Source organism: Tachysurus fulvidraco, chromosome 1, assembly GCF_022655615.1.
Source record: "Tachysurus fulvidraco isolate hzauxx_2018 chromosome 1, HZAU_PFXX_2.0, whole genome shotgun sequence".
Lineage (NCBI taxonomy): Eukaryota > Metazoa > Chordata > Actinopteri > Siluriformes > Bagridae > Tachysurus > Tachysurus fulvidraco.
In genome coordinates this window covers 49,128,506-49,151,796 of record NC_062518.1, presented here as the reverse complement: position 1 = coordinate 49,151,796, position 23,291 = coordinate 49,128,506, and the positions used below count along the sequence as shown (strand labels likewise).

Below are 23,291 nucleotides of genomic sequence, written 5' to 3'. Positions count from 1 at the left end.
CTGAATGTTCATGATGATTTCTGACCAATATCAGACTGTTGAATTTTACACACTGACACAAATCACACTGAATACGTACCTCTTACTGTTACTGAGTAATTATGAAGTTTCTCGTTATACTCCGTGTCTCTGACGATGTAATCTCCATCATCAGTCCTCTTTACTCCTCTCAGTGTAAGAAGTGTGTTAGTGAGTGATGTTCTCTGTGTGTATTCAGCTGTACAGTTTAGTGAGCTTTTATACACACTGCAGATCTGTACACCATGTGGATCTGATGAATTTCTGTGTTTAAAGATCACCTCCACTTGGTCTGATATGTGCAAATTCAGCTGTAGATCTTCACAAGGATTCACCTGAACTGATGAGATGATGGCTGAGGAGAAAAAAACACCAGACTGAATTTTAACTGGATGTAAATGTAACCCACTCGAATAATTGCATTGATAGATCCAGTAAATCTGTCACTATTTATCATACTTAGAATAAGTGTTTCTTATTTGCACTTATATACATATGTAGGTTTTTTTTTCTTTTTCTATCTAATGCATAACATGTTTAGTAGTAGTAGTAGTTGTAGTAGCCTCTATTGTCACTGGTCACGAGTACCGTGAAATTAGCTATCAACCTGTCCAAACATACAATACATACAATATGGCAAGGGGGGGGACAGGCCAGGAAGACAGGGAATTGAAAAGAAATACAGCATAACATGAGGGAAGGGAGGAGAAAAAAAACAACCCCCAGACTATACTCCGGAGGAAGTACAGTGTGGGAACAGGAAAAAAACCTCAGCAACATAAGCACATAAACAGTACGCCATAAACACATGATTTGCAACAGGTGAGGGGAGTGGGGGGGGGGGGGTGGTGGAGGTAATCCAGCACAGGCAAGCAGCCATCAGGTCCTGCAGCCTTTATCTTCGGCGCTGGTCACAGACCCGCTTGTCAGACTGGTGGTACAAAGCGGCGAAGGCGTGGGATGGGGTGGGGGGTGGGGTGTGAGTGCATATCTTTATATATGTGTGTGTGTGTGTGTGTATGTATGTAAAAGTGTCGGCCTGGGGAGTCGTCGCTCCCAGCATCCAATCTTGGTGTCTCAGTCCGCAAGATTGTCATAGCGATACACAGCAAATTGCCATGGAGACAACCTTGATTAGGTCCTAGAGAGAGACAACAATCAGCAGGTGTCTGTGGAAGTGGGGGAAGGAACGCAAGAGCGTCTCGCTGCAGTGCTCTGCCGGGGGAGTTGTTGTTCCAACAGCGGCCTTGGCCAAGGCCAGTGCTGGTTGAGGGGAGCTGAATGCAGATAAGATTGGGATTGTTTGGTCTTGGGGCGAGTAGACGCATTCCAATTTACACGACTACTCTCTTACTCCATTCTGGTCTCCATTTTTCTTTCCAAAGCAGTGAGCTTCTCTCTGATGTCAACCAAAGCAGTATACAAAACGTGAGCCTCACCGTGATGTTATCCATATTGCGGTTATTAGTCCCAGCCTCAGTGCTGACCGCTCTGCCCACTGCATCAATCATGACGGGCAGCCTTGGGAGATTTTGAACAGCTTTCACCATTTTCTGATTTTGTCGATAATCCAGGGCAATGCCTAATCCAATCAGCAGAACTCCTGTTATCATGGTTCCGAATAGGTAGATATCTTCAATGTCCTCCACGGAAAGTGTCGGAAAGTGCAGTCAGGCTCCCCCGAACCCAAGCTTCTCGTCGAGAAGATGCTGTCAATTGCGTTGAGAGACCAGTTCATCAAATCCATGATATTTTAGTTTGGAGAGCAGTGAGGAGAGAGTCTCTCAAAGTATAAGACAATAGATGAGACAAAAGAAGCAAAGCTGGCCAGCAGGTTGTCCGATCACACCAAGCCACTATATAACCTGGGTTATTGAACAGAGACCATGTGACATGATGAAAACATCTCCGATTACAGGGCAGAGCAGCAGTCTGATTAAACTCCACCTTTACAGTAGTGACAGCTGATACAGGAACTGAAAGAGAAAAGCAGATAAACAGAATAAAATATAAATCTATACACATATAATTATATTAAAATCATCTCAAACACATTTTGTAACATACACATGCTTCTTGTGAAATAAAGTTAAGATTGTTATAAAAAAATTAAAAAATAATTAAACACGAGATAAATATAAAATGAAGGTGGTAATGATCTTAACCCTTATGGACATTTTAAAAACACGAAACTAAACTAATATAAAAATACATACTTTTTTTTGCACAAATCTGTTAACCAACCTCAGTTCTAATCAAAACTGCTAAATATTCATTTACTAATTATGTGTGTGTGTGTTCACTGCTGTGTCTGTGCACTTGGGATGGGTGAAATGCAGAGAACAAATTCTGAGTATGGGTCACCGTACTTGGCCATATGTCACAAAAAAAAAAAAATTCAGGTTTATCTGAGTGAAACACAGGAGGTTACAGTTCTGAATGTCCCTCTGGAACTTTCCATAAACAAAAATGAACAAAGCTTAGTCGGAGCAGTTGTGATGGAGCAGCCGACCGCACCGGGACCAACTTGGAAGTATATTTCTGTATAAATCCTTACTGCAGCTAAACTATCACTTTCAAACAGTATAACTATAGAAATTCCTGACATTCCTGAGGCTCAGCATCCTGACAGCGGATAAGTGCTGCTCTTATCTGCATTGATCAGGAACAAACACATCTGTTAAAAAAATCCCAGTGTTTATATTCAACAGAACACAAAGGCATACAGACCTCCTAAAGGTCACAACCTCAAGACTCAATGTTTTATGAGTACAACATTAAAGACATTGTCATGGATAAGGGCTTCTGCCAAATACTGTAAATGTCCTTGTGCACTGAAAGTCCTTGTGCTGCACAAACAGACCCTATAACTGTTATAACTGTTACCTGAACAACGTTAGATAGTTACATCTAAGCTGGTTAAATATGTCCTCAGTAGGAACATGACCCAGTTATCTAGCCTCAGCTAGCTAGATTGTTCTTGCAGATTTAGGGTGAGCTAGTTAGGTTTATTAAAGCTATATAAATTACATATTTCAGTTACTTTGCAAGTAAGAATTTAACAGGCTTACAGTTATATTCTGAGGTTCTTCATTAATAATACAGTTTATGAACACTTTTCCAATCCTGACACTCAGCAGCATGACACAATATTTTAGCAAACAAATTCAGGTTCATTGTACAACTGTTTAATGAACTTAAGGAAGAATTTCACTGTTTTCCCCCCAACATGATCAGCTCCAGTTTTTCTGTTTTGTTACCCGTTTATTAGGAGTTTGTGAAGAGGATGCTGGGCAGTGCAGGTTTATGTGCTGCTCTCTTTAGCCTTTCCTGTAGTCCTGCACAACATCCCTACTTTTGCCTACGTTCTCTGTGCCGCCTCCTGCATTTCCTGGTCTGTATGATGATCTATAGAGACCCTGCTGGATGAACAAGCTCCTTATAAATAGTTTGTTGTTATAATAATAATTCCAGATGAAGTCTAGCTCGGACCATGATGCTCTTTAACAGAACATAATAAATCTAATATAATGAAACCTATTAAATTTAATTTAATGATGCTATGACATTCACATCATCACCTGAAACACTGCACACATCATCACCTGAAACACTGCACACATCATCACCTGAAACACTGCACACATCATCACCTGAAACACTGCACACATCATCACCTGAAACACTGCACACATCATCACCTGAAACACTGCACACATCATCACCTGAAACACTGCACACATCATCACCTGAAACACTGCACACATCATCACCTGAAACACTGCACACATCATCACCTGAAACACTGCACACATCATCACCTGAAACACTGCACAGGTGAGAAATGGTGAGGAAATAATCAGGTACCTACTTCAAACACAGTAACTTCTATGGAAGAGCATAAGAAATAAGGACAACATGTAACTAGATTTGTAAAGTTTGTCGTGACAAACTTTGATGTTGGCTTTGACGGTGCAAGTATTCGCAAAGGCCGGTGCATTCTGGAGGCGAGTGGACAAAAAGATTGTGAAAGCTACTGGACCGCTAGGGTGCCAATACTTTTGGAGGTGAGCGGACATGAGCATGTGACGTGACCAGAATAACCGTGGGGCAGTTCCCCTTATTGTGCTGAGTGTTTTGATATGTCACATGTCCATGTTGTACAAATTTTTGATTTCGCTTGTTTTGGGGGCGGGGCTACATGTGACGTGACCATTGTTTTTAAGTATTTCACACTTTCACAGGTTAGAGAATCTCTGCCTATCTTTAATTCTGAGAGACTCTGCCTCTCTAAGACATCCCTTTTATAGCTAATCATGTTACAGGCCTAATATCAATTAACTTAACTGCTAGATGTTCTCCCAGCTAATATTTATAAAATTTCTTGCTTTTCAGCCATTACTTGCCTCATGCCATCTTTTTTTAGACCAGTAGCAGGCATCAAATTTGAAATGAGCTCATTTAATGGATAAAAGTGTAATTTTTTTCTTTTTAAACATTTATGTTATCCATGTTCTATTGTGAATAAAATAGCGCATATGATTTGAAAGTCTTAATTTTTAATGTAATTTAAAAAACCTACTTTTTCGGAATTCGGGTTGTATAAGTTATCAGCTGAAATTTTATTGGTAAACTGCAGTCATTGTTTACACTCAAGAAAACCTATTTTTAAGCTAGAAAAATATTGCTTCTGCCCATGAATCACATCTAGCTATGCAATGTTATACATCTGAACATTGTTATTATATCTTCTACTCATTCAGAAGATCAGGTATAATTACCAGCTTCCAGCATCTGTATCTGCCTCTCTGCCTCTCTCTTGGGAGCAACAAAGGATCAAACCCAAGCCAGTGGAATTCTGCAGCAGCCAACAATCAATACAGCAATAATAGTTTGTCAGATGACATCCTCACAAGATGTCAATGTATTTACATCATTTACATTAATATGGAACATTTTATATGTGCTTACTTTACATAATTCAAACTAGTTTAGTATAAAAACTGAAATCACATGTTTTGATAAGAAATTTATATTTCATGTAAACTATCTAACTATCTAAGTCGTATATTCTTTTACATTATTTTGTACACATCAGTGACATTAAAAGTAATTTTATTCATTTGAGTATTTTAACAGAGAGATATACAGAGTGGCCCACTGCCTTGTCAAATTTTATTAAATCATTTCATTAACACAGAGAACACAGTGAATCAACAATTATATAATAGAGTCTGTCAAAGATGAGAAATATAAAATGTTTTCCTTTTTAACAACACATTCAGTCTTCACAAGTAAAACTGGAGACTAAAACCAAGTGTAGATGTTCATAACTATTTATTATTTAATGATCAATCTAACAGGACACATCTGGGTAATAAGAAACATGTCACATTACATTTATATATTTTCAGTATTTTTTTTTTCATCTAAAAATCATATGGCCTGATACAAAAATCACTATGATCCATGTTGTTTACTATTATTATTATTATTATTATTATTATTATTATTATTATTATTATTATTATTATTATTATTATTATTATTATTATTATTATTATTATTATTATCAGTTGTAGTAGTAGTATTAGATAGTAACAGCTCCACTTGCACTTTATCACCACCAGAGGGAGCCAGAGCTCTAACACTCTCGTGTCACAGTGTCACTTCTCGTGCTTGTGGACATTTAAATCCTGCTCACATTTTATTGATCAAATTAAATTCTGCAGTAAAAATCAGAGTAAACTGTAAATGATCTTTATTTATATGTGATTTGTAATGACAAAGTTCCACAACCATAATGTCAAATGATCATAAAAACAGACTTTAGGATTACAATTAAAACCAGGTATTAAAATAATCTGTACAACATTTTAAAAGGGAAAATGTGTTTCTAAAATTTAACTAAAGAAGTATAATGTTTCTTTTTATTCTCAACATTTAACAGATGATTATATTTGTGAGGTGAAAATTCATTCAGTCTTAAATACAGGAGAGATGATCAGTGGTGCTGAATTTTTACCTCCATCATTATCACAAGGACTGAAGTATGGATAGAGTTTCTCAGTGAAAGACTGACCAGTGAAAGAGTAGATATGAGATCTGGACTTTACATCATAAAAGGAGACCAGACCCTCCTCATAATCCACAAACACCCCCACAACCTCCACCTTCTCTCTCAGTGTGAGGGGGACACGGGGATCAGCACGAGCCTTATAGTGATTCTTATTCCTCAGCCCCACAGTCCAGAATCCATTCTGAGGTTTCAGTGTAATCCTCCCCTTCCTGTTAATGTTCTCTCTCACGACTCCTAATGTCCACTCAGTTTTCCCTCTGACCTGCACCTCATAATAAAATCTCCCTGTAGAGAAACTCTGCTTTCCCAGAACACAGAGATAATAATTAAACCTCTGTGGTGTATCAGGGGGATCCTGTCGTCTGTCTCCACATGTCACTTCTTTTCCATCAGCAGACAGGTTGAGAAATGGACTTGCTGTATCAGGATCCAGAGTCACATCCACTGAGAGAAACACAGTGTGTGATGTGAGTAAACAGGTAAAAATATTAAATCATCATCTGAATTCAATCCAATCATAAAGCTGAACAGTGAAGGGGAAAGAACAGTGATTTACTCCAAGTCTGTAATTTGGACTAAAACCTTTGTGTGTTTATTTAATGTCAGGACACAAAACTGTACAACATGTTCCAGGCTCGATTGTCTTTACCTAACACTGAGTAACACGGACGATAAACTTGACTTTTCTATGTTGAAACACTGACATATTGAATGTGAATTAGTGAACAGTGAAAAAATAGATGTGAATATTGACTTGATGTCAGCGGATTCCTCCGGAGTTCCAGTTTGCGGCGCTCATTGGTGACGTCACTTACCGGTCAGCAGCCTCTGAATCCCGGCAGCGCTATTTAAGTGTTTCTGCGTGATTTTCACCAGATGATCTCTCTACAGTTACGTCGTGATCTGTGACTTTTCTCACCGTCCTCCTGTTCTAGTTATTTCTCAGTCCTGCTCTTTTTGCTGCTGCGCTTTCTTTTGCTTTTCGGCTCTGGCGCTTTTTCTGTTAGTTTTTTGGGGTTTTTTGCTATTTTTGCTCTCCCATTTTCCCCGTGGATTATTTCCCGTGTGTGGATTATTTCCTGTTTATAGATAGTGACCATGGTGGATTAAAGACCTGCGCTGGTGGACTATTATTGTACTTTGGCTACCTGTTGCTACCTGCTTGTGTTATGAGGTTTGTGCTGTGACTTTGACCTGCTTATGTCTCTGTCTCTAGGTTTGTTTTGCATCCTGTGTGGATTCGCACCTGAAAGCAGAGGAGCATGTGGTAGCAATGTGGGGCAACAAAAGCCCTAAAAGTGGGTAGTTCTGTGCTGTATTATTACACTTAGGATGGTTTTAATCTGGGGCATTTAACTGTAAAGAATTATTCTTACCTGCATACTTCTTCTTCTTTAATAACTCTGTGAAAACATGTAGTTTAATGACAATATAGTCCAAATAAAGTCACATTAAACACATCATAGTATATACACCAATGTACAAAAATGACTGAAATTTTTCTTTTGTGATGCTTTCAATACTTGTATTGCAGCTTCTTTCAGTTATTGTTAGTTTTGGGTGTGAAATGGAGGTGAAATGCTGCTCAGTTTGGTTAAGGTTTGCTTTTTGACTTGGCCAATATAAAACCTTCCACTTTTGCCCCTGATTAAGTCCAGTGTTTTGCTGGCAGTGTTTTGGGTTTGCTTTGGAGGTTGTTTGTGATGTTACTGAATGCTGTTTTGGGGTTTTTTTCTTCACAGCTCTCACAATGTTTGTCATCAACTACCATCGTCACATTTCTTTCTTTTTTTCAGATCCTCCCAAATTGTTGCACTGGCTAAACCCAATGCTTCAGAGGAGAAACACGGAGCTCAGATCAAGAGAAAACATTCAGTACTGTGTGATTAACAGGGCACTTTTGGGCAACAAGGAACACGTATCAGTCACATTTCAATCATTTCTATCACTTGAAAAGACACAGGTTCAGACAAAAGGTGCCATTTTCTGAGTTGTTTAACACCTCTAGCTGTAAATGTCAGGAGGATGAAAATCTGATCTTGTCAGGACTCAGCCCGGACTTTGGCCACGTGTTCTTGTTTTTGTTCCCTGTCACGTGTCTGCCTCGCACTTGTTTACTCCTCCCCGTCTCTGCACAACTGTTCCTCATGTGTCTTGTCTATTTAACTGTGCCGTGTTGCCTCGAGCAGTTCAGAATCCTCTGGTGTCTTTGGTTGTCGTCTGAAGTCGTGTCTGTGTCTTTGTTTCATGTTTTTAGTTATTAAAACCTGTTTATTTTACGCTATCCTGCATTTGGGTCTGTTTTATCCCCGCGTTGCTGACAGATCTATTGTTGAATGTTCACATGTTGATCTCAAACCAGTGTTCAGTGTAGAGCAAAATGTAATTGACTTTACAACCCAACACATTTGGAGGGAACTGTAAATATTACAATAACAGAAAATCCAAAATTTTCACAAAATCAGGTGTAATTACCGTATTCCACACTCAGTCTCTGCAGTTCTGAAAAGAGAAAAATATTAATATTAGAGATTTACTTAGATACTCCATAGATACTGTTTAATACCTTATTATTATTTTCTATTCAAAAAGTGTGTGTAGAAAACAGATTTAGATTGATCCGATTTGTTTCTTTCGTTCAGTTCTGTAGTGAATTATTTGTATATTCAATTATGATTATCATAATAATATTATTCTACAAAATAATGTAATCCACTAACTTGCATAAAGAGGAATTATTTGCCCATTACTGAGTCCTCTGTTTTTGCATGTCACATATAATAGTCATGTCTTCAAACAAAATTGTATTTGACAAAGAAATTTGACACTGCTTTATAAAATATTTATGCTATGCTTATGAATGTATTTTAAAAGCACGATGCAGGTGGCCTTAAAATGATGTTACCCTTTCTTTCTTTCTTTCTTTCTTTCTTTCTTTCTTTCTTTCTTTCTTTTCTTTCTGATCATGAATTGATTTATAAACATTAATGGAATTTCATTGCAGATTCCTATAATATTGTTCTGATATACCAAATGCTTAATGAATTTAACAAAATTAAATAAAAAATTTCGAGTAATATTTTGAGTAGATTAGATCTGTTTCTCTGTTCAGTTTAGTAGTGATTTATTTGTAGCAGCATTTATCTGTACATAAACTACCTCTACACAGTTATATCTGTATTTTGTGTCACTAGTGCAGGGCTCTTCAATCTTACCCACAGTGTTGATGTGGCTGCAGGCTTTCAGACACAACTGACTCCACATTAATCAGCTCATATCCAGTCTCAGATATCAAGCAATGCCTCTTATTTGTCTGCTTTAAAAGACTGCAGCCACACCAGACCTTTGTGTATAAGATTGAAGACTCCTGCTCTAGTGGATCATCTGCCATTACAATGGCTGTAGATTATGGATTGTAATTTTCTGCTAATACAATGGAAATAAAAAGTTCATACACGCCTATCAAAATGTCAGAAATCTGTGTTTAGTGATCATTTAGTCATCAGTAAGAATAGTAGTCAATCTCAGTCATTTATTTACTTCTGACCACACACACACACACACACACACACACACACACACACACACACACACACACACACACACACACCCTATCTGTAAAATTCTCAGTAAACAGTTAACATTGTCTTAAACCCATTTTAAACACTTTTTGTGTGAAACCTACATCACTACAGCAGCATAAACAACCTCACAAACTTCCCAGATACCTTTGTGATTACAAGCATATAAAATCTTCCTCACCTGTGTTCTCCTTCTCCTTCTTCATCTCTGAAGATAAAACAGATTTGATTAAACACATTTATTAAAACAAATTTGTTTGAAATAATTTAAACCACATAAACACATATATAATGCTAGCTCACATAGTTCATCATTTAATCAAAATAATTAAAAATATCAAATGTAAGGTATCAACTAAAATTATACTAGTAAACTGTAGTCAGTGTTTACACTCAACTAAACCTATTTTTAAGGAGGAAAAATATTGCAGCTGCCTATGATGTAGATGTAGCTCAGCAGTAAAGGTAAAGGTGTAGCTCATTCACCATCAGATTTCTTATAACCACAGTCTCTCCTGGTGAAATCTCAGCATTAAAGCAGCAGTATAACATGCAGTGCTGATGACAGAAACTCATGATCTCATCTCACAGTGATTCAGACACTATAAAGTAGTTAAGAAGTTCAGGTATAATTACCATCTTCCAGCCTCTGTATCTGCCTCTCTGAAAACACACAATATTAGAATTTTTATATTACACTTATGAATGAGAGAGTGTGTGTGCCCTGTGATGGGTTGGCACTCCGTCCAGGGTGTATCCTGCCTCGATGCCCAATGACGCCTGAGATAGGCACAGACTCGAGCTCCATTAAAATGTGTACAAATGTACTGACCATTCAGTCCCATGTCTTGTAAGAAGTAGATATCATTAATAAACCTCACAGAAGGCAGGTGAACACATTTTTGCCCTATACTGTGGTATATATCTATTATAGGGCATTCTTATTGATTTTATGAAGCCCATATGACTGCCAGACAAATCATTTTAATGATCTAAAACTAAAGTTTTAAACAAATTTATATTCATTACATTCTATATTCTCCAAGTGTCAAAATTTTTTAGTTTGTAAAAATTCTCATCTCAGATATCTTAGATCAGTCAACTTATTATAATAATTTCAGTAAACAGTTAACACTGTCTTAAACCCATTTTAAACACTTTTTGTGTGAAACCTACATCACTACAGCAGCATAAACAACCTACAGTTGTGTTCAAAATTATTCAACCCCAACTGAAATTGATTGTTTTGGTCGTTTTGACATTGATTTTGATCATTCGGTCATCCTGCTTACAATTAAATCAAAGAGGCACGTGTAGGTCAGAAATATAACATAACATTTATAATGAAATAACCACAAATGTCTTTTCTGAGCTCACATCATTATCAGTTTTATTCAACCCCCAAGTGACATTCATTCTTAGTACAACATCCTTTTACAGTTATAACAGCTTTTAAACGTGAAGCATAGCTTGACACAAGTGTCTTGCAGCGATCTACGGTATCTTTGCCCATTCATCATGGGCAAAAGCCTCCAGTTCAGTCACATTCTTAGGCTTGCGCACTGCAACTGCTTTCTTTAAGTCCCACCAGAGGTTCTCAATCGGATTTAAGTCTGGTGACTGCGATGGCCACTTCAAAATGTTCCAGCCTTTAATCTGCAACCATGCTCTAGTGGACTTGGAGGTATGCTTGGGATCATTGTCCTGTTGAAAGGTCCAACGTCTCCCAAGCCTCAGGTTTGTGACGGACTGCATCACATTGTCATCCAATATCTCCTGGTACCGAAGAGAATTCATGGTACCTTGCACAAGCTGAAGCTTCCCAGTACCTGCAGAAGCAAAACAGCCCCAAAGCATGATTGACTCCCCGCCATGCTTCACAATAGGCAAGGTGTTCTTTTCTTGTTCTTCCTCCTCCCAACATAGCGTTGATCCATGGGCCCAAACAGTTCTAATTTTGTTTCATCAGTCCACAGAACACTATCCCAAAACTTCTGTGGTTTGTCCACATGACTTTTGACATACTGCAGTTGACTCTTCTTATTCTTTGGAGACAGCAAGGGGGTGCGCCTGGGAGTTCTGGCATGGAGGCCGTCATTACGCAGGGTGCGCCGTATTGTCTGAGCAGAAACTTCAGTACCCACATCTGACAAATCTTTTCTCAGTTCCTCAGCAGTCACGCGGGGACTTTTCTGCACTCTACGCTTCAGGTAGCGCACAGCAGTCGAAGTCAGCATCATCTTTCTGCCACGACCAGGTAGCTTTTCAACAGTGCCCTTTGCCTTGAATTTGCGAATGATGCTTCCTATGGTGTCTCTTGGTATGTTTAACATCTTTGCAATCTTCTTATAGCCATTGCCCTTCCTGTGAAAAGTAATCGCCTCTTCTCTTGTCTTCCTGGACCATTCTCTTGACTTCACCATGTTTGTAACCATACCAGTAAATGTCTAGAAGGAGCTGAGTATCACAGTCATTTTAAAGCTGCCTAATTGGTGCTTATTAGGCTTTATTGCTGCTCCCTGACATCCACAGGTGTTTTCAATACCTGATTGAAAACACTTCAATGAACCTCTGTTCTTCAGAGTGGTAGTCTTTAAGGGGTTGAATAATTGTGTCAATGAAGAATTCACAAAAGAAACATTTACTACTGTATTACAAAACTAATTGATGTCATTTTAGTTGCTTATGGTTCTTTAAGAAGTCCTTGTAGGATTTCATTCTGAATACAATTACAAATGTACACTAAATTCCCTAAAACCATTTACAGCATTGGGGGTTGAATAATTTTGAACAGAACTGTAAGAAACTTCCCAGATACCTTTGTGATTACTTTAATTCAGTGTGAACACATAACTGAAGACACGTCTCACTATTTAACACATTTTAATTGTCTGTCTGTTGGAGGTTGGAGTCTGTTGATCATTTCATACATGTTCTATTTATAATTCAATATGCTCTTAAAAGCACATAAAATCTTCCTCACCTTTGTACTCCTTCTCCTTCTTCATCTCTGAAGATAAAACAGATTTGATTAAACACATTTATTAAAACAAATTTGTTTGAAATAATTTAAACCACATAAACAAATGTATAAAATGCTAGCTCACATAGTTCATCATTTTAATCAAAGTAATTAAAAATATCAAATGTAAGTGTAACCAGGCAAGTGGTTAGGGGGGGGGGTGTGGCAGGCCAACTATTCCAAAGACTTTTTAAGCAGGCGCTGGGAAGAGGCTTCGAAGTTTGGGCCTTGCTTTAAAAAGCACATGGGATTTAATGTGGCTTTGTTTGGCTGTCTGAATTTGCCCCAGATGAGGTAGGCTGACTGGTTATTTTTATATTGTTTGATTTGGTTATTTATGGAGATTTATTTTGAATTTGGGCCTTGTTTTAAAAAGCACATGGGATTTAATGTGGCTTTGTTTGGCTGTGTCTGAATTTGCCCCAGATGAGATGAGATGCAGATGATTTAAGTATTGCTTACTGCATGTTGACAGCTGCTGATGTGAATAAATGCTCAAACATTGACTGATGGTTATATCTGCTATCTGCCAAAGAAGGTAAATGTGTTAATGTTAATTAAATTGAGATTTTGCAGTTGGTAACCGGGGTTTTAAATATTTTTAATGTTTTAATAAAGTATAGGATATATTGTTAATTTTGTTTTCTTTTGTTCCAGATTTAAGTCAGTTGCTGTTTCTCCTGTATTGTTTTGTTTGGTTCCCTAGCTGGCCGGTCTCAGAGGTGTGTGCTGCATGGTGGCAGCACGTGTATTTTGTGGATTGTTTGTGTACGAGTCCGGTTGGCTGGGGTTTTTGTTTTTTTTTTGAATTTCTTTTTTTCCTTTTTTTTAACACCTTCCCAGCCTTATGTCGCCAGCTTGATTTATTAGTGCTTGCTTTCTGCATGTGTGTGGGCCTTTTCTTGTGTGGGGTCTATGTTTGTTTGTTTTCTTGAGGTGGTTATGAGTGAAGATTTACGTTTTTATTTGTTAGTTTTATTTAAATTTGTGTTTTTTTGCTTTTCAGTGTGAATTATCAGGGAAATGCTGCCTTGTGCTTTAAAGGCCTCCACATGCTAGGAAACTAGCTAATATAGTTAGTGTGAGTTGGCTGGTAACATCTTGGGGAGCTGGGACCAATCTTTGAGTTATTTACATAAAGTATTTTGTCTGTGTTTTGTGTATATCCTTTGATGCCCTTTTTTTTAAAATAAATCTTTGTACCTTGACTGACTTGAAGTGTTTCTCTTTCTACTAATTGAAGGAGAGGCCCGGTGGTACATAGGGTATCAACTAAAATTATACTAGTAAACTGTAGTCAGTGTTTACACTCAACTAAACCTATTTTTAAGGAGGAAAAATATTGCAGCTGCCTATGATGTAGATGTAGCTCAGCAGTAAAGGTAAAGGTGTAGCTTATTCACCATCAGATTTCTTATAACCACAGTCTCTCCTGGTGAAATCTCAGCATTAAAGCAGCAGTATAACATGCAGTGCTGATGACAGAAACTCATGATCTCATCTCACAGTGATTCAGACACTATAAAGTAGTTAAGAAGTTCAGGTATAATTACCATCTTTCAGCATCTGTATCTGCCTCTCTGAAAACAGACAATATTAAAATATTAATATTACACTTATTAGTCAGATATAGTTGAAGAGCTGACAGCAGAGATGTGGTGACTAAGACATTGTGCTCACCTACATGCAATATTATTCTACAAAATAATGTAATCCACTAACTTACATACAGGGGAAATATTTGCCCCGTTACTGAGTCCTCTGTTTTTGCACGTCACATATAACACTTTCATATCTTTAAACAAAATATAATTTGACAAATATGAGTACATTTATTATTTTAAAGATAATTTCATTCACTGTGTGAAAGTTATCCTAAACCAACTTGTCCTGTAGGAACAACCTCATAAAAGTAAATATATGTATTATTATATCTTAATTACATTAAAATCATTAATTAGTCTGGTATTTATGCTTTATAGATAAAATCTGGATTGGACTCGAGCTCCATTAAAATGTGTACAAATGTACTGACCATTCAGTTCCATGACCTTGTAAGAAGTAGATATCATTAATAACCCTCACAGAAGGCAGGTGTACACATTTTTGCCCTACACTCTGGTATATATCTATTATAGAGCATTCTTATTGATTTTATGAAGCCCATATGACTGCCAGACAAATCATGTTAATGACCTCAAACCAAACTATTAATCAAATTTATATTCATTACATTCTATATTCTCCATGTGTCAAATTGTGTTTTTTTTTTTTTTTTTTTTTTTTTAAAACTCAGTGCTTTTCAAAAGTATTCATACCCACTGAACGCTTCCACATTTTGACATGTTACAACCACAAACAAAAATGTATTTTATTGGGATTTTATGAAATAGACTGAAAGTGGCACATAATTGTGAAGTAGAATGAAATTTATAAATGGTGTCCAATTTTTTTTTTTTTTTTTTTTTTTACAAATAAATATCAGAAAGGTTTCAGATTTCTGAATCTGAATTTTCAGTTTGTAAAAACTCTCATCTCAGATCAGTCAACTTATTATAATAATTTCAGTAAACAGTTAACACTGTCTTAAACCCATTTCAAACACCTTTTGTGTGAAACCTACATCACTACAGCAGCATAAACAACCTCACAAACTTCCCAGATACCTTTGTGATGACATTTATGTGGACACATAACTGAAGACACGTCTCACTATTTAACACATTTTAATTGTCTGTCTGTTGGAGGTTGGAGTCTGTTGATTGTTTCATAGATGTTCTATCTATAATTTGTTCAATCAAAATATCAATTAATGTTCTTAAAAGCATAAAAAAAATCTCTCTCACCTTTGGACTGCTTCTGCATCTCTGTGGATAAAAAAAATTGATAAAACAAATTTGTTTTGAAATATTTTGTGGAAATTCTATACAAATCAAAAATGATTACGCACTGCAACACTGACAAGATTGACAGATTGGTGACTGTGTTGTGGTTAAGCTATAAAATGTATAGAGTCTGTAGATTGTGGATTGTAATTTTCTCCTTATATAATGGGAATAAAAATGTCTTCACACCCCAGTTAAAATGACAGATTTGTGATGTGATGTAAAAAGATAAACTAAAATAAACCATTGAGAGAGTAATCAGTACTTGTCATATATTCCTGCAGCTCCTTTAATGTTGCTGCATGTCTCTTAGCAGCTTCCTTGGTAAGTTTTTGTGTCTTGACAATTTACACATTTTTGGAGGGAAATCATGTTCTTAGTGATGTGAAAAAATCCAGCTGATCTTTATTTTGAATTAATAATTGACTCAGAATAATGTAATTGATGACAGCTTTATGATAATTACTTTTTAAAATGAGATTGAAGGTGATTGGTTTATTCTGAAGTCAGCCAAATACCCAAATGTAATAAAGATAATTAAATTGTACCTTTCTTGTGATAAAAAACTGCAGTTACGATCAATCCAACAGCAATAAGACATGCTGAAACTGAAATCCCAACAATCCACTTCCAAGCACCAAAGACTTTACCTAAAATAAACCACATTTAACACATCAGATATTTTAAACCATTCATTTAAGTTATAGGTACAATGTGTATTATTACACACAACAGTGTTGCAGTTATTGTTAATAGCTAAAATAAAAATAACATGTAAGTTCAGATGCGTAAATGGTGTTCATCAAGTTCATGTCATTATTTATTACCTTAATCTGTAATGATTACAGTAGAATGTAACAATCTAACTTAAGTATAAAAGTTTTATATTCACAGACACTTACTATTGATGATAATCTCTGTCTCCATCATGTGATGTTGTTGCTGAAGTCTGCAGTAAAACCTGTTAGAGTCGCTATAATCATAAACAGAGATGCGGCGTTTCACATTGAAGCCCTCAGTGTCTCTGTGTATCTGTGTATCTTCAGCAGTCAGAGTGACTCCTTCTCTGTCCAGCCACAGAACATCAGGTTCAGGTTTCCAGCCTCTGGACTCACACACTAGATTAATCCCTCCTGAGTTATCATAACTCTCCATCATTATCACTGGGTGGCTTCCCTGAGCTACAGACAATAAAGAAAAAAATAATATTAGATTTTAATGATACAAACAGACAGTAATAAACATCAACTAGAAAAGAAAACATCAGTAATGAAATCTTCCAAATTGAGGTTCAACACTAAATACTAAAACCAAGGCAAAATGTAGTTTTTCTGAAATTTTGTGAAACCTTCATCACAGAAATTGATCTTACCCTCTACAATGACCTTCACAGTGATGTCATCGTACCAGGATTTGTCCTCAACAAGACACTTATATTCTCCTTCATCAGAGACTCTGAGAGCTGAGAGTTTGAGTGAAGTGTTGCCTTTCTGTAGCTCCTCTTTATACAGTGATGTTCTTCCTCTATAGGACTGAGCCTGACCTTCATTTTTGTCTTCATGATCCCTATAGAGATGCACTAATGAGTCTTTTACATCGAGTTTGAACCACTCTACTGTCATGTCCACAGCACTGGTGTTGGGTTTGATAAAACAGGGCAGAACCAGATCTTCACCAGCTACAGCAACAAGAGGCTTTTCTGGACCAATAACCTGTAAACTCTCTGTATTGTGGTGAAAATAAAGAGCAAATACAATATATCACTATATTCTGTGCATTTAACATGACTGACTTTATTTAATTGTATACATTAATTTTAAATATAGAAGCAAGTTTTTACATATTTTTACAGAAAAACACTTGTTTTTGTCAGAAAAAAATATATATAATATTTCTGTATTACAAAAAACATTTAAGGTCACAATAAAGAAATACAGGTCATTCGTGGCAAACATTCAAGTTAAATACATGTTAATAGTTTCCAACAGTCACTTATCAGAGTCACACTGTTCTGGTGGATGAATGATATTCTGATGTAAAATAGATATAAATCAACAAATTAATTTAGAAAAATACATATATTTTTTTTTTTTTTACAAAAGTTTACAACTAATTATAAATCAAAATAACCATGTGAATGGGGAAAATGTGACTGTAACTTGAACTGTTACGTGGTTGATGGTGCCACATGGGATAAAAAAGGACACAGGAAGAGGAAATAGAGGTTGTAGGGTAACCTGTATTTATATTACTTTAACATTATGAATTTGCATTAAGAACAACGTACATAAACACAGTAAGACTAAGACTGATAATACTAAAATAAACTGTTAGAACTGAAGTAAAATAAATAAAATGCTCTGCAAAGTAGTTCTGCTGTCTTCATGTGCTATAGGAATTATTGTAAGTAAGAATTTCCCCAATAGGAAGTGTGTTGTATTGTCTGTTTGCACTGTCTCATGTCTTGCACTGTTTTTGTCTTGCACTGTTTTGTCTTGCACTGTTTTTGTCTTGCACTGTTTTTGTCTTGCACTGTTTTTGTCTTGCACTGTTTTGTCTTGCACTGTTTTGTCTTGCACTGTTTTTGTCTTGCACTGTTTTGTCTTGCACTGTTTTTGTCTTGCACTGTTTTGTCTTGCACTGTTTGAACACGTTTGCACACATGCACTTTATATGAACAGGTTAAACTTACTTAAACTATTTTATTGTTATTGCTTGATGTTTTAGTCATATTTATTTATGTATATAAGCAAGAAAATTCCTTTATCGTTAGCAAGATACCTAAATAATCTGTTCTTTGTTGTTAATATAAAATTTATAAAAGAGAAGAAAATATGTATGAATAAACCTGGTGTTGTGCAGGTTTCATGTTCTTTACAACAACAAAGCATTTACACATGATGCTTGTATTATCACTTCAGAAATGGGATGTAGAATAATTATACAGGTCAAGTCAAGTCAAGTCAAGTCAAGTCAAGACGCTTTTATTGTCATTACAACCATATATAGCTGTTGCAGTACACAGTGACATGAGACAACGTTTCTCCAGGATCATGTGCTACATAAAACAAAGACAGGGCTAAGGACATGTAAGTAGTCTTAGCCACATAAAGTGCAGCTGTGCAACCTGGTGCAAACAGTGCAGGACAAGACAAACAAGACAGTGCAGGACAAAAAACTGTGCAGGACAAAAAACTGTGCAGACATAAAGTGCAATACGCAAAAGACAATAAATAAAAACTTGATAGCACATGTTCTTTTAACACATTCCATTTCCTTATAAACAGTATGCTGTGTTTTCAGTTTATTGCAGTGGTTCTGATGTTTTCTCAGATTACAGCGTGTCTCTACATGCAGTCGTGGTGGCTTCAAGTTTGTTAATGTGTGCAGTATGCGGAAGAACTTGCAGATGCTGTGTCCGAGCCTCTCTGAGCTTACTGCCAGTTTAATGCATCTGTTTTATACATTTCTATGTGCTTTGTGCATCTGCAGCATGTTGCCAAGTGGTGGCCTTTGTAATTTTTCACAAAGAAGAATTTCTATTTAAAGATTTTTAAGTTGCCATGTGTCACTCCAGAAATCAGTTTTCTCAAAAACAAATGTTCTAACTAAATGTACGTATGACTCAGAGTTTGGTAGTTGAGCCTGGAGTCATATCAATATATCAACTGGACTTCTTTCTAACTTCCCTCCAACTTCCCTCAGCCTAAAGAAGTTACTCAGATGAGCAGTGAAACGTTGTGATCGAATTAGAAAGAAGTTCACTTGACATGACTCAACTTCCAGATAAACTCACATGGATGACTGAGAATCTTCACACACAACCAAATAAAAATATAAGCACAAAATATCAGATTTGATAAAACAAGCTTATAATTCTATTAAACAACCACGCACACATATGCAGCGATTTTGTGGACAATATTAAAAAGGAATGGCAAATAATATTTGCAATGGCGTTTCCTACTTGTCTTTGTAAAAACAGCCACATAATTCAATATTCAGAATATGTGCAGTTTTTATTTACTCTTTAACTCTGTGTGTTTTATTAATTTCATAAAGAAGTCATATTATGATATCAATAGCTCTGTAGCTCTGGGTCATTGAACCTGTCCAAGATTTCTAATTAAAAGAGGAATTTGTAAAGATTGTGGTAACTCATCACTATTATTTATAATGGTTGCAGAACTGCTATCCCATACTAATAAAAAATTCAGGTTTAATGTTGAATCTGAAAGTGAAAAAGTGACGTGACATATGGCTAAGTATGGTGACCCATACTCAGAATTCGTTCTCTGCATTTGACCCATCCAAAGTGCACACACACAGCAGTGAACACACACCGTGAACACACACCCGGAGCAGTCATATGTCATCTAGTCATATGTGAGATGTAAACTCTACATAACTGTCCACTAAAGTCTTTATACAACATGCAAATTAAGAAGGAAGTAAAGTATTTGGGAATAATTATATCTACAAATATATATAACGGATAAAAATACATGGATAATATAGATAAATGTAAATAAATACAGATGGCTGTAGAGACATCTTACAATTTTTGGCAGGATCTTTCTGTCTAAGATGGATAGTTTATCCAGGATCATTTACCCAGCCTTCTCCTTACCATCAACATGTATGATAAAATTAATAAATAGAGTAAATTTTAAATTAATATGGAAGAATAAGTCAAAACATTACAAAAGAGAATCTGATTAAAAACATGGAGATGGGGAATAAATGCAATTGATTTCAACATGATAAATGGTGTTTAAAATTAGAATGGTTAAAGTCCTTCATCCAAAATAATCATTCTTTTTGGTTTTGTGATGATATTTTTACTAAGAAGCTGTTTGTGAAGTTCTGACCTTCTGTGTGCAGGACCAGCAGTTGGTTGTGACTAGAAATTGTTATTACCAGAGATTGTTTGTATAAAATATTAGAGTGTCAGAATGAGCTGGAGACGAGTTGGCTCATAAACAACTCTATGCAGACCTCGGTAAGGGTAAGATTCTCCTGATCAGGAGACAAACAGTCGTTATGCATCTAGCCAATGATTGAGGATGTTTTCCTTCCTTCAGTCTCTGTGTTTGAATCATGTCTATAAAATCACAGTATAATGAATGATCAGGGCCTTTCCTCTCTCATGCTACACGAGGATTGTTGGGTCCTGTTGCGCAACAGAACAAATAAATTGTGAACCTTTTTACTCTTGCCCGTGCCTACCAGTGTGCTATCTTCTTAAAACAGTATATTGTCTGTCTGTAACTAATGGTTAAAGATAAAGTACTCCAAGGTTTTCCCAGTACTTTTGTGATAAAAAATGTACAAATAGAGTTGTATTAAATCTTTTACAAGCAGTTTACCCAAACCCTATTATAATGTATCCATCTACTCCTCTTCCTACAAAGCCTAAGAAAGTTAAATGAGATTTATCCCAGAAACAAGTTTTTAAGACTAAAATTAAATCTTGAGGTGAATAATTGTGTATTAATATATTATAAATTGTGTAAAATTGTGAAACTATTATTGAAAGTTTAGACATTTCTTTCTTTCTTTGTGCATTTGTACAACCCTTTTGGAGAGATGTACAGAACTGGTTACAATCCAGAGAGATTATACTTCCACCCCTTACAGTGCAGCTAATCAAGTTTTTATTGGAGAACAAACATTTAAATTTTGTTTTTAACTTTTTTGTTATTAAATACAGACAGAAAGCCTTTCATTCACTTCTCTGATGTTGGTGAAAACATTATTATTGTTGCTGTTTGTTAAGGCCACAAACTCACTTAACCTGTCTAGAATTATATGTCTTTACAGTAAGAGGTAATCAGTAGAGAAATAATTCACACGTGTTCTGTCCTGTTCACTGACCACGAGGCGCTTGACCGTGAATGACATCATATAAACACCCCCCCCCCCCCCCATAATAATTTATTTACCTGCAGATGTCGGAAACGCAAATGCAAAAGGAATTGTGATCACTTTTAAGTTTTGTCAGGTTCTGTACACGACACCAAGTGAAATAGCAAATGGTGAATTTCTATTGAGATTAAAATGTCAGGGTTGTAACTCGAAAGACAGGAAATTCAACTGCAGATGAACTGTTTTTCCATTTGAAATGTAACATAAATTGTGCCTTAAAGTAAACTATCATTTTTAATATTGTCACTCCACACACACACACACACACACACACACACACACAGTTTTCATACCTGATCGAGATTCAATAAAGCTGACAAGAATAAGAGTCACACACCAAAGCATTTTCCCTGATAGACAGAGTATCGTAAGACGACGCTAGAAGCTTCTTTGTCCGAGTCAACACTTTTATTTTCATTTTGTATTACGTAATACCTTTTCAGTAGTCACACCTTTTTTCTACAGAAGTCTCCTCTTTGTCTCTTCCTGTAACTTTGCTGCACATTGAATTGGTTAAAACTTATTTCTTTAAACATGATTAAAAATTAAGCCCAACGTTTTAATGTGTTGAAAAAATCTGTTTGAAAAACTTTATGATTCAGTGAAGAGGAGCTTAATGGCTTAAAGGCGAATATATGATATTAAGCAGACATTGTGTAATTGTTCATAACTTTTCATAATATAGAATATATATAATTTTGTTTTTTTATTCTTTTCCATCTGTAACAGATTGTTTATTATTTACAGGATAAGTGATCATGATATTGTGCTATTTCGGTTGATGAAACTTTTCTATTTTAACCATCTGATATTGATTTCCTAGTGAATTATCATAAAAACTCTAATATTTAATATTTAGACCAGAATTTAAGTTTATAGTCACAACCATAAACACTATGGAGTGAGCTCCAGTGGTACAGGAAATTAGCAAAAAAAGTAATGGCAAGATGAATGCAGCATGTTATCAGAAAATACTAGACAGTTTGCATTCTACAGCATGAAAGCTGAACAAGGAAAGCTCTCGGATGTTCCAAAATGACAATAATCCAAAGCGCGAGGCAGGATTGACCCTCCAATGGCTACAGCAGAAAAAGGTGAAGGTTTTGGAGCCCATTACTGTCTCCTGACATTAATATCATTGAGCCAATTTAGGGAGATCTCAGTTGTGCAGTTTGTGCAAGGCAGCCCAAAAGAATTACAGGAACTGGAGACATTTTGCCAGGAAGAATGGGCAGCCATATCAACTGAGAGAATTAAAGACTTAATGCAGAATTATTACAAAAGACTGCATGCCATCATTAATGCCGAAGGGGGAAATACACCATATTTACTGTAGTACTAAAGGTATGCAAGCTGTTGAACAGCGATTATTTTCTTTTTTGTTATGTTTTATTTGATGATTGTGCCATTCTGTTATGCCTTACATATTAACTTGAGTCCTATAAGCAATAAAGTACATTTGTTTTGCCTTCTCACTTATGTTTTATTTATAAAATAGTACACATCTTGCAAATTCTCCCAATGTATGCCAACTGCAATAGCACAACTGTATGTTGTTATTACTTGCTGTTGACATTTCTTTCGTACATCAAATATTACTGTGTTATAAAAAAACATATTTACAAATTGTTCAATTGATGCCTTTAACAAAACTAATAATTTGATAACATGATTGAGTCCTTTAATAAAACCTTGCAACACTTAAACTTTATAAATACCTTAAAAATGTATAATGTAATGCTGAATACACAGTGAAGTCCAAAAGTCTAAGAATTATA

General features: G+C 36.0%; 2 protein-coding genes and 2 long non-coding RNA genes across 23 annotated transcripts in view; 3 read left to right on the top strand and 1 right to left on the bottom strand.

Moving 5' to 3' along the window:
- The window catches only part of LOC113656997 (butyrophilin subfamily 2 member A2-like), a 251,138-nt gene that overhangs the window by 162,876 nt on the left and 64,971 nt on the right, over window positions 1-23,291 (top strand). The gene's annotated exons all lie outside the window — the stretch shown is intronic.
- LOC125138419 (butyrophilin subfamily 1 member A1-like) overlaps window positions 5,757-23,291 on the bottom strand; it is a 262,663-nt gene continuing 245,128 nt past the window's right edge. The window contains exons 1-12 of one of the 15 annotated variants that reach the window (XM_047813968.1): window positions 21,807-21,937; window positions 16,958-17,308; window positions 16,488-16,766; window positions 16,134-16,235; window positions 15,547-15,567; window positions 14,254-14,280; window positions 12,662-12,688; window positions 10,315-10,341; window positions 9,860-9,886; window positions 8,573-8,599; window positions 7,474-7,500; window positions 5,757-6,541 (exon numbers count right to left, since the gene is read on the bottom strand). In XM_047813968.1, coding sequence (XP_047669924.1) covers window positions 5,994-6,541; window positions 7,474-7,500; window positions 8,573-8,599; window positions 9,860-9,886; window positions 10,315-10,341; window positions 12,662-12,688; window positions 14,254-14,280; window positions 15,547-15,567; window positions 16,134-16,235; window positions 16,488-16,766; window positions 16,958-17,308; window positions 21,807-21,858 — 1,515 coding nt within the window. In that variant the 5' untranslated portion in view covers window positions 21,859-21,937 and the 3' untranslated portion in view covers window positions 5,757-5,993. Of the gene's footprint in view, window positions 6,542-7,473; window positions 7,501-8,572; window positions 8,600-9,859; window positions 9,887-10,314; window positions 10,342-12,661; window positions 12,689-14,253; window positions 14,281-15,546; window positions 15,568-16,133; window positions 16,236-16,487; window positions 16,767-16,957; window positions 17,309-21,806; window positions 21,938-23,291 lie in introns of those variants that run through there. The other 14 variants (XM_047813972.1, XM_047813981.1, XM_047813980.1 and 11 more) reach the window with 14 other exon arrangements.
- LOC125141437 lies at window positions 6,624-8,381 on the top strand. The gene is made up of 2 exons (XR_007140804.1): window positions 6,624-7,395; window positions 7,894-8,381. It is a non-coding gene; the product is annotated as an uncharacterized LOC125141437 (long non-coding RNA).
- LOC113657008 lies at window positions 12,852-13,908 on the top strand. Its single transcript, XR_003444051.2, has 3 exons — window positions 12,852-12,994; window positions 13,127-13,238; window positions 13,358-13,908. It is a non-coding gene; the product is annotated as an uncharacterized LOC113657008 (long non-coding RNA).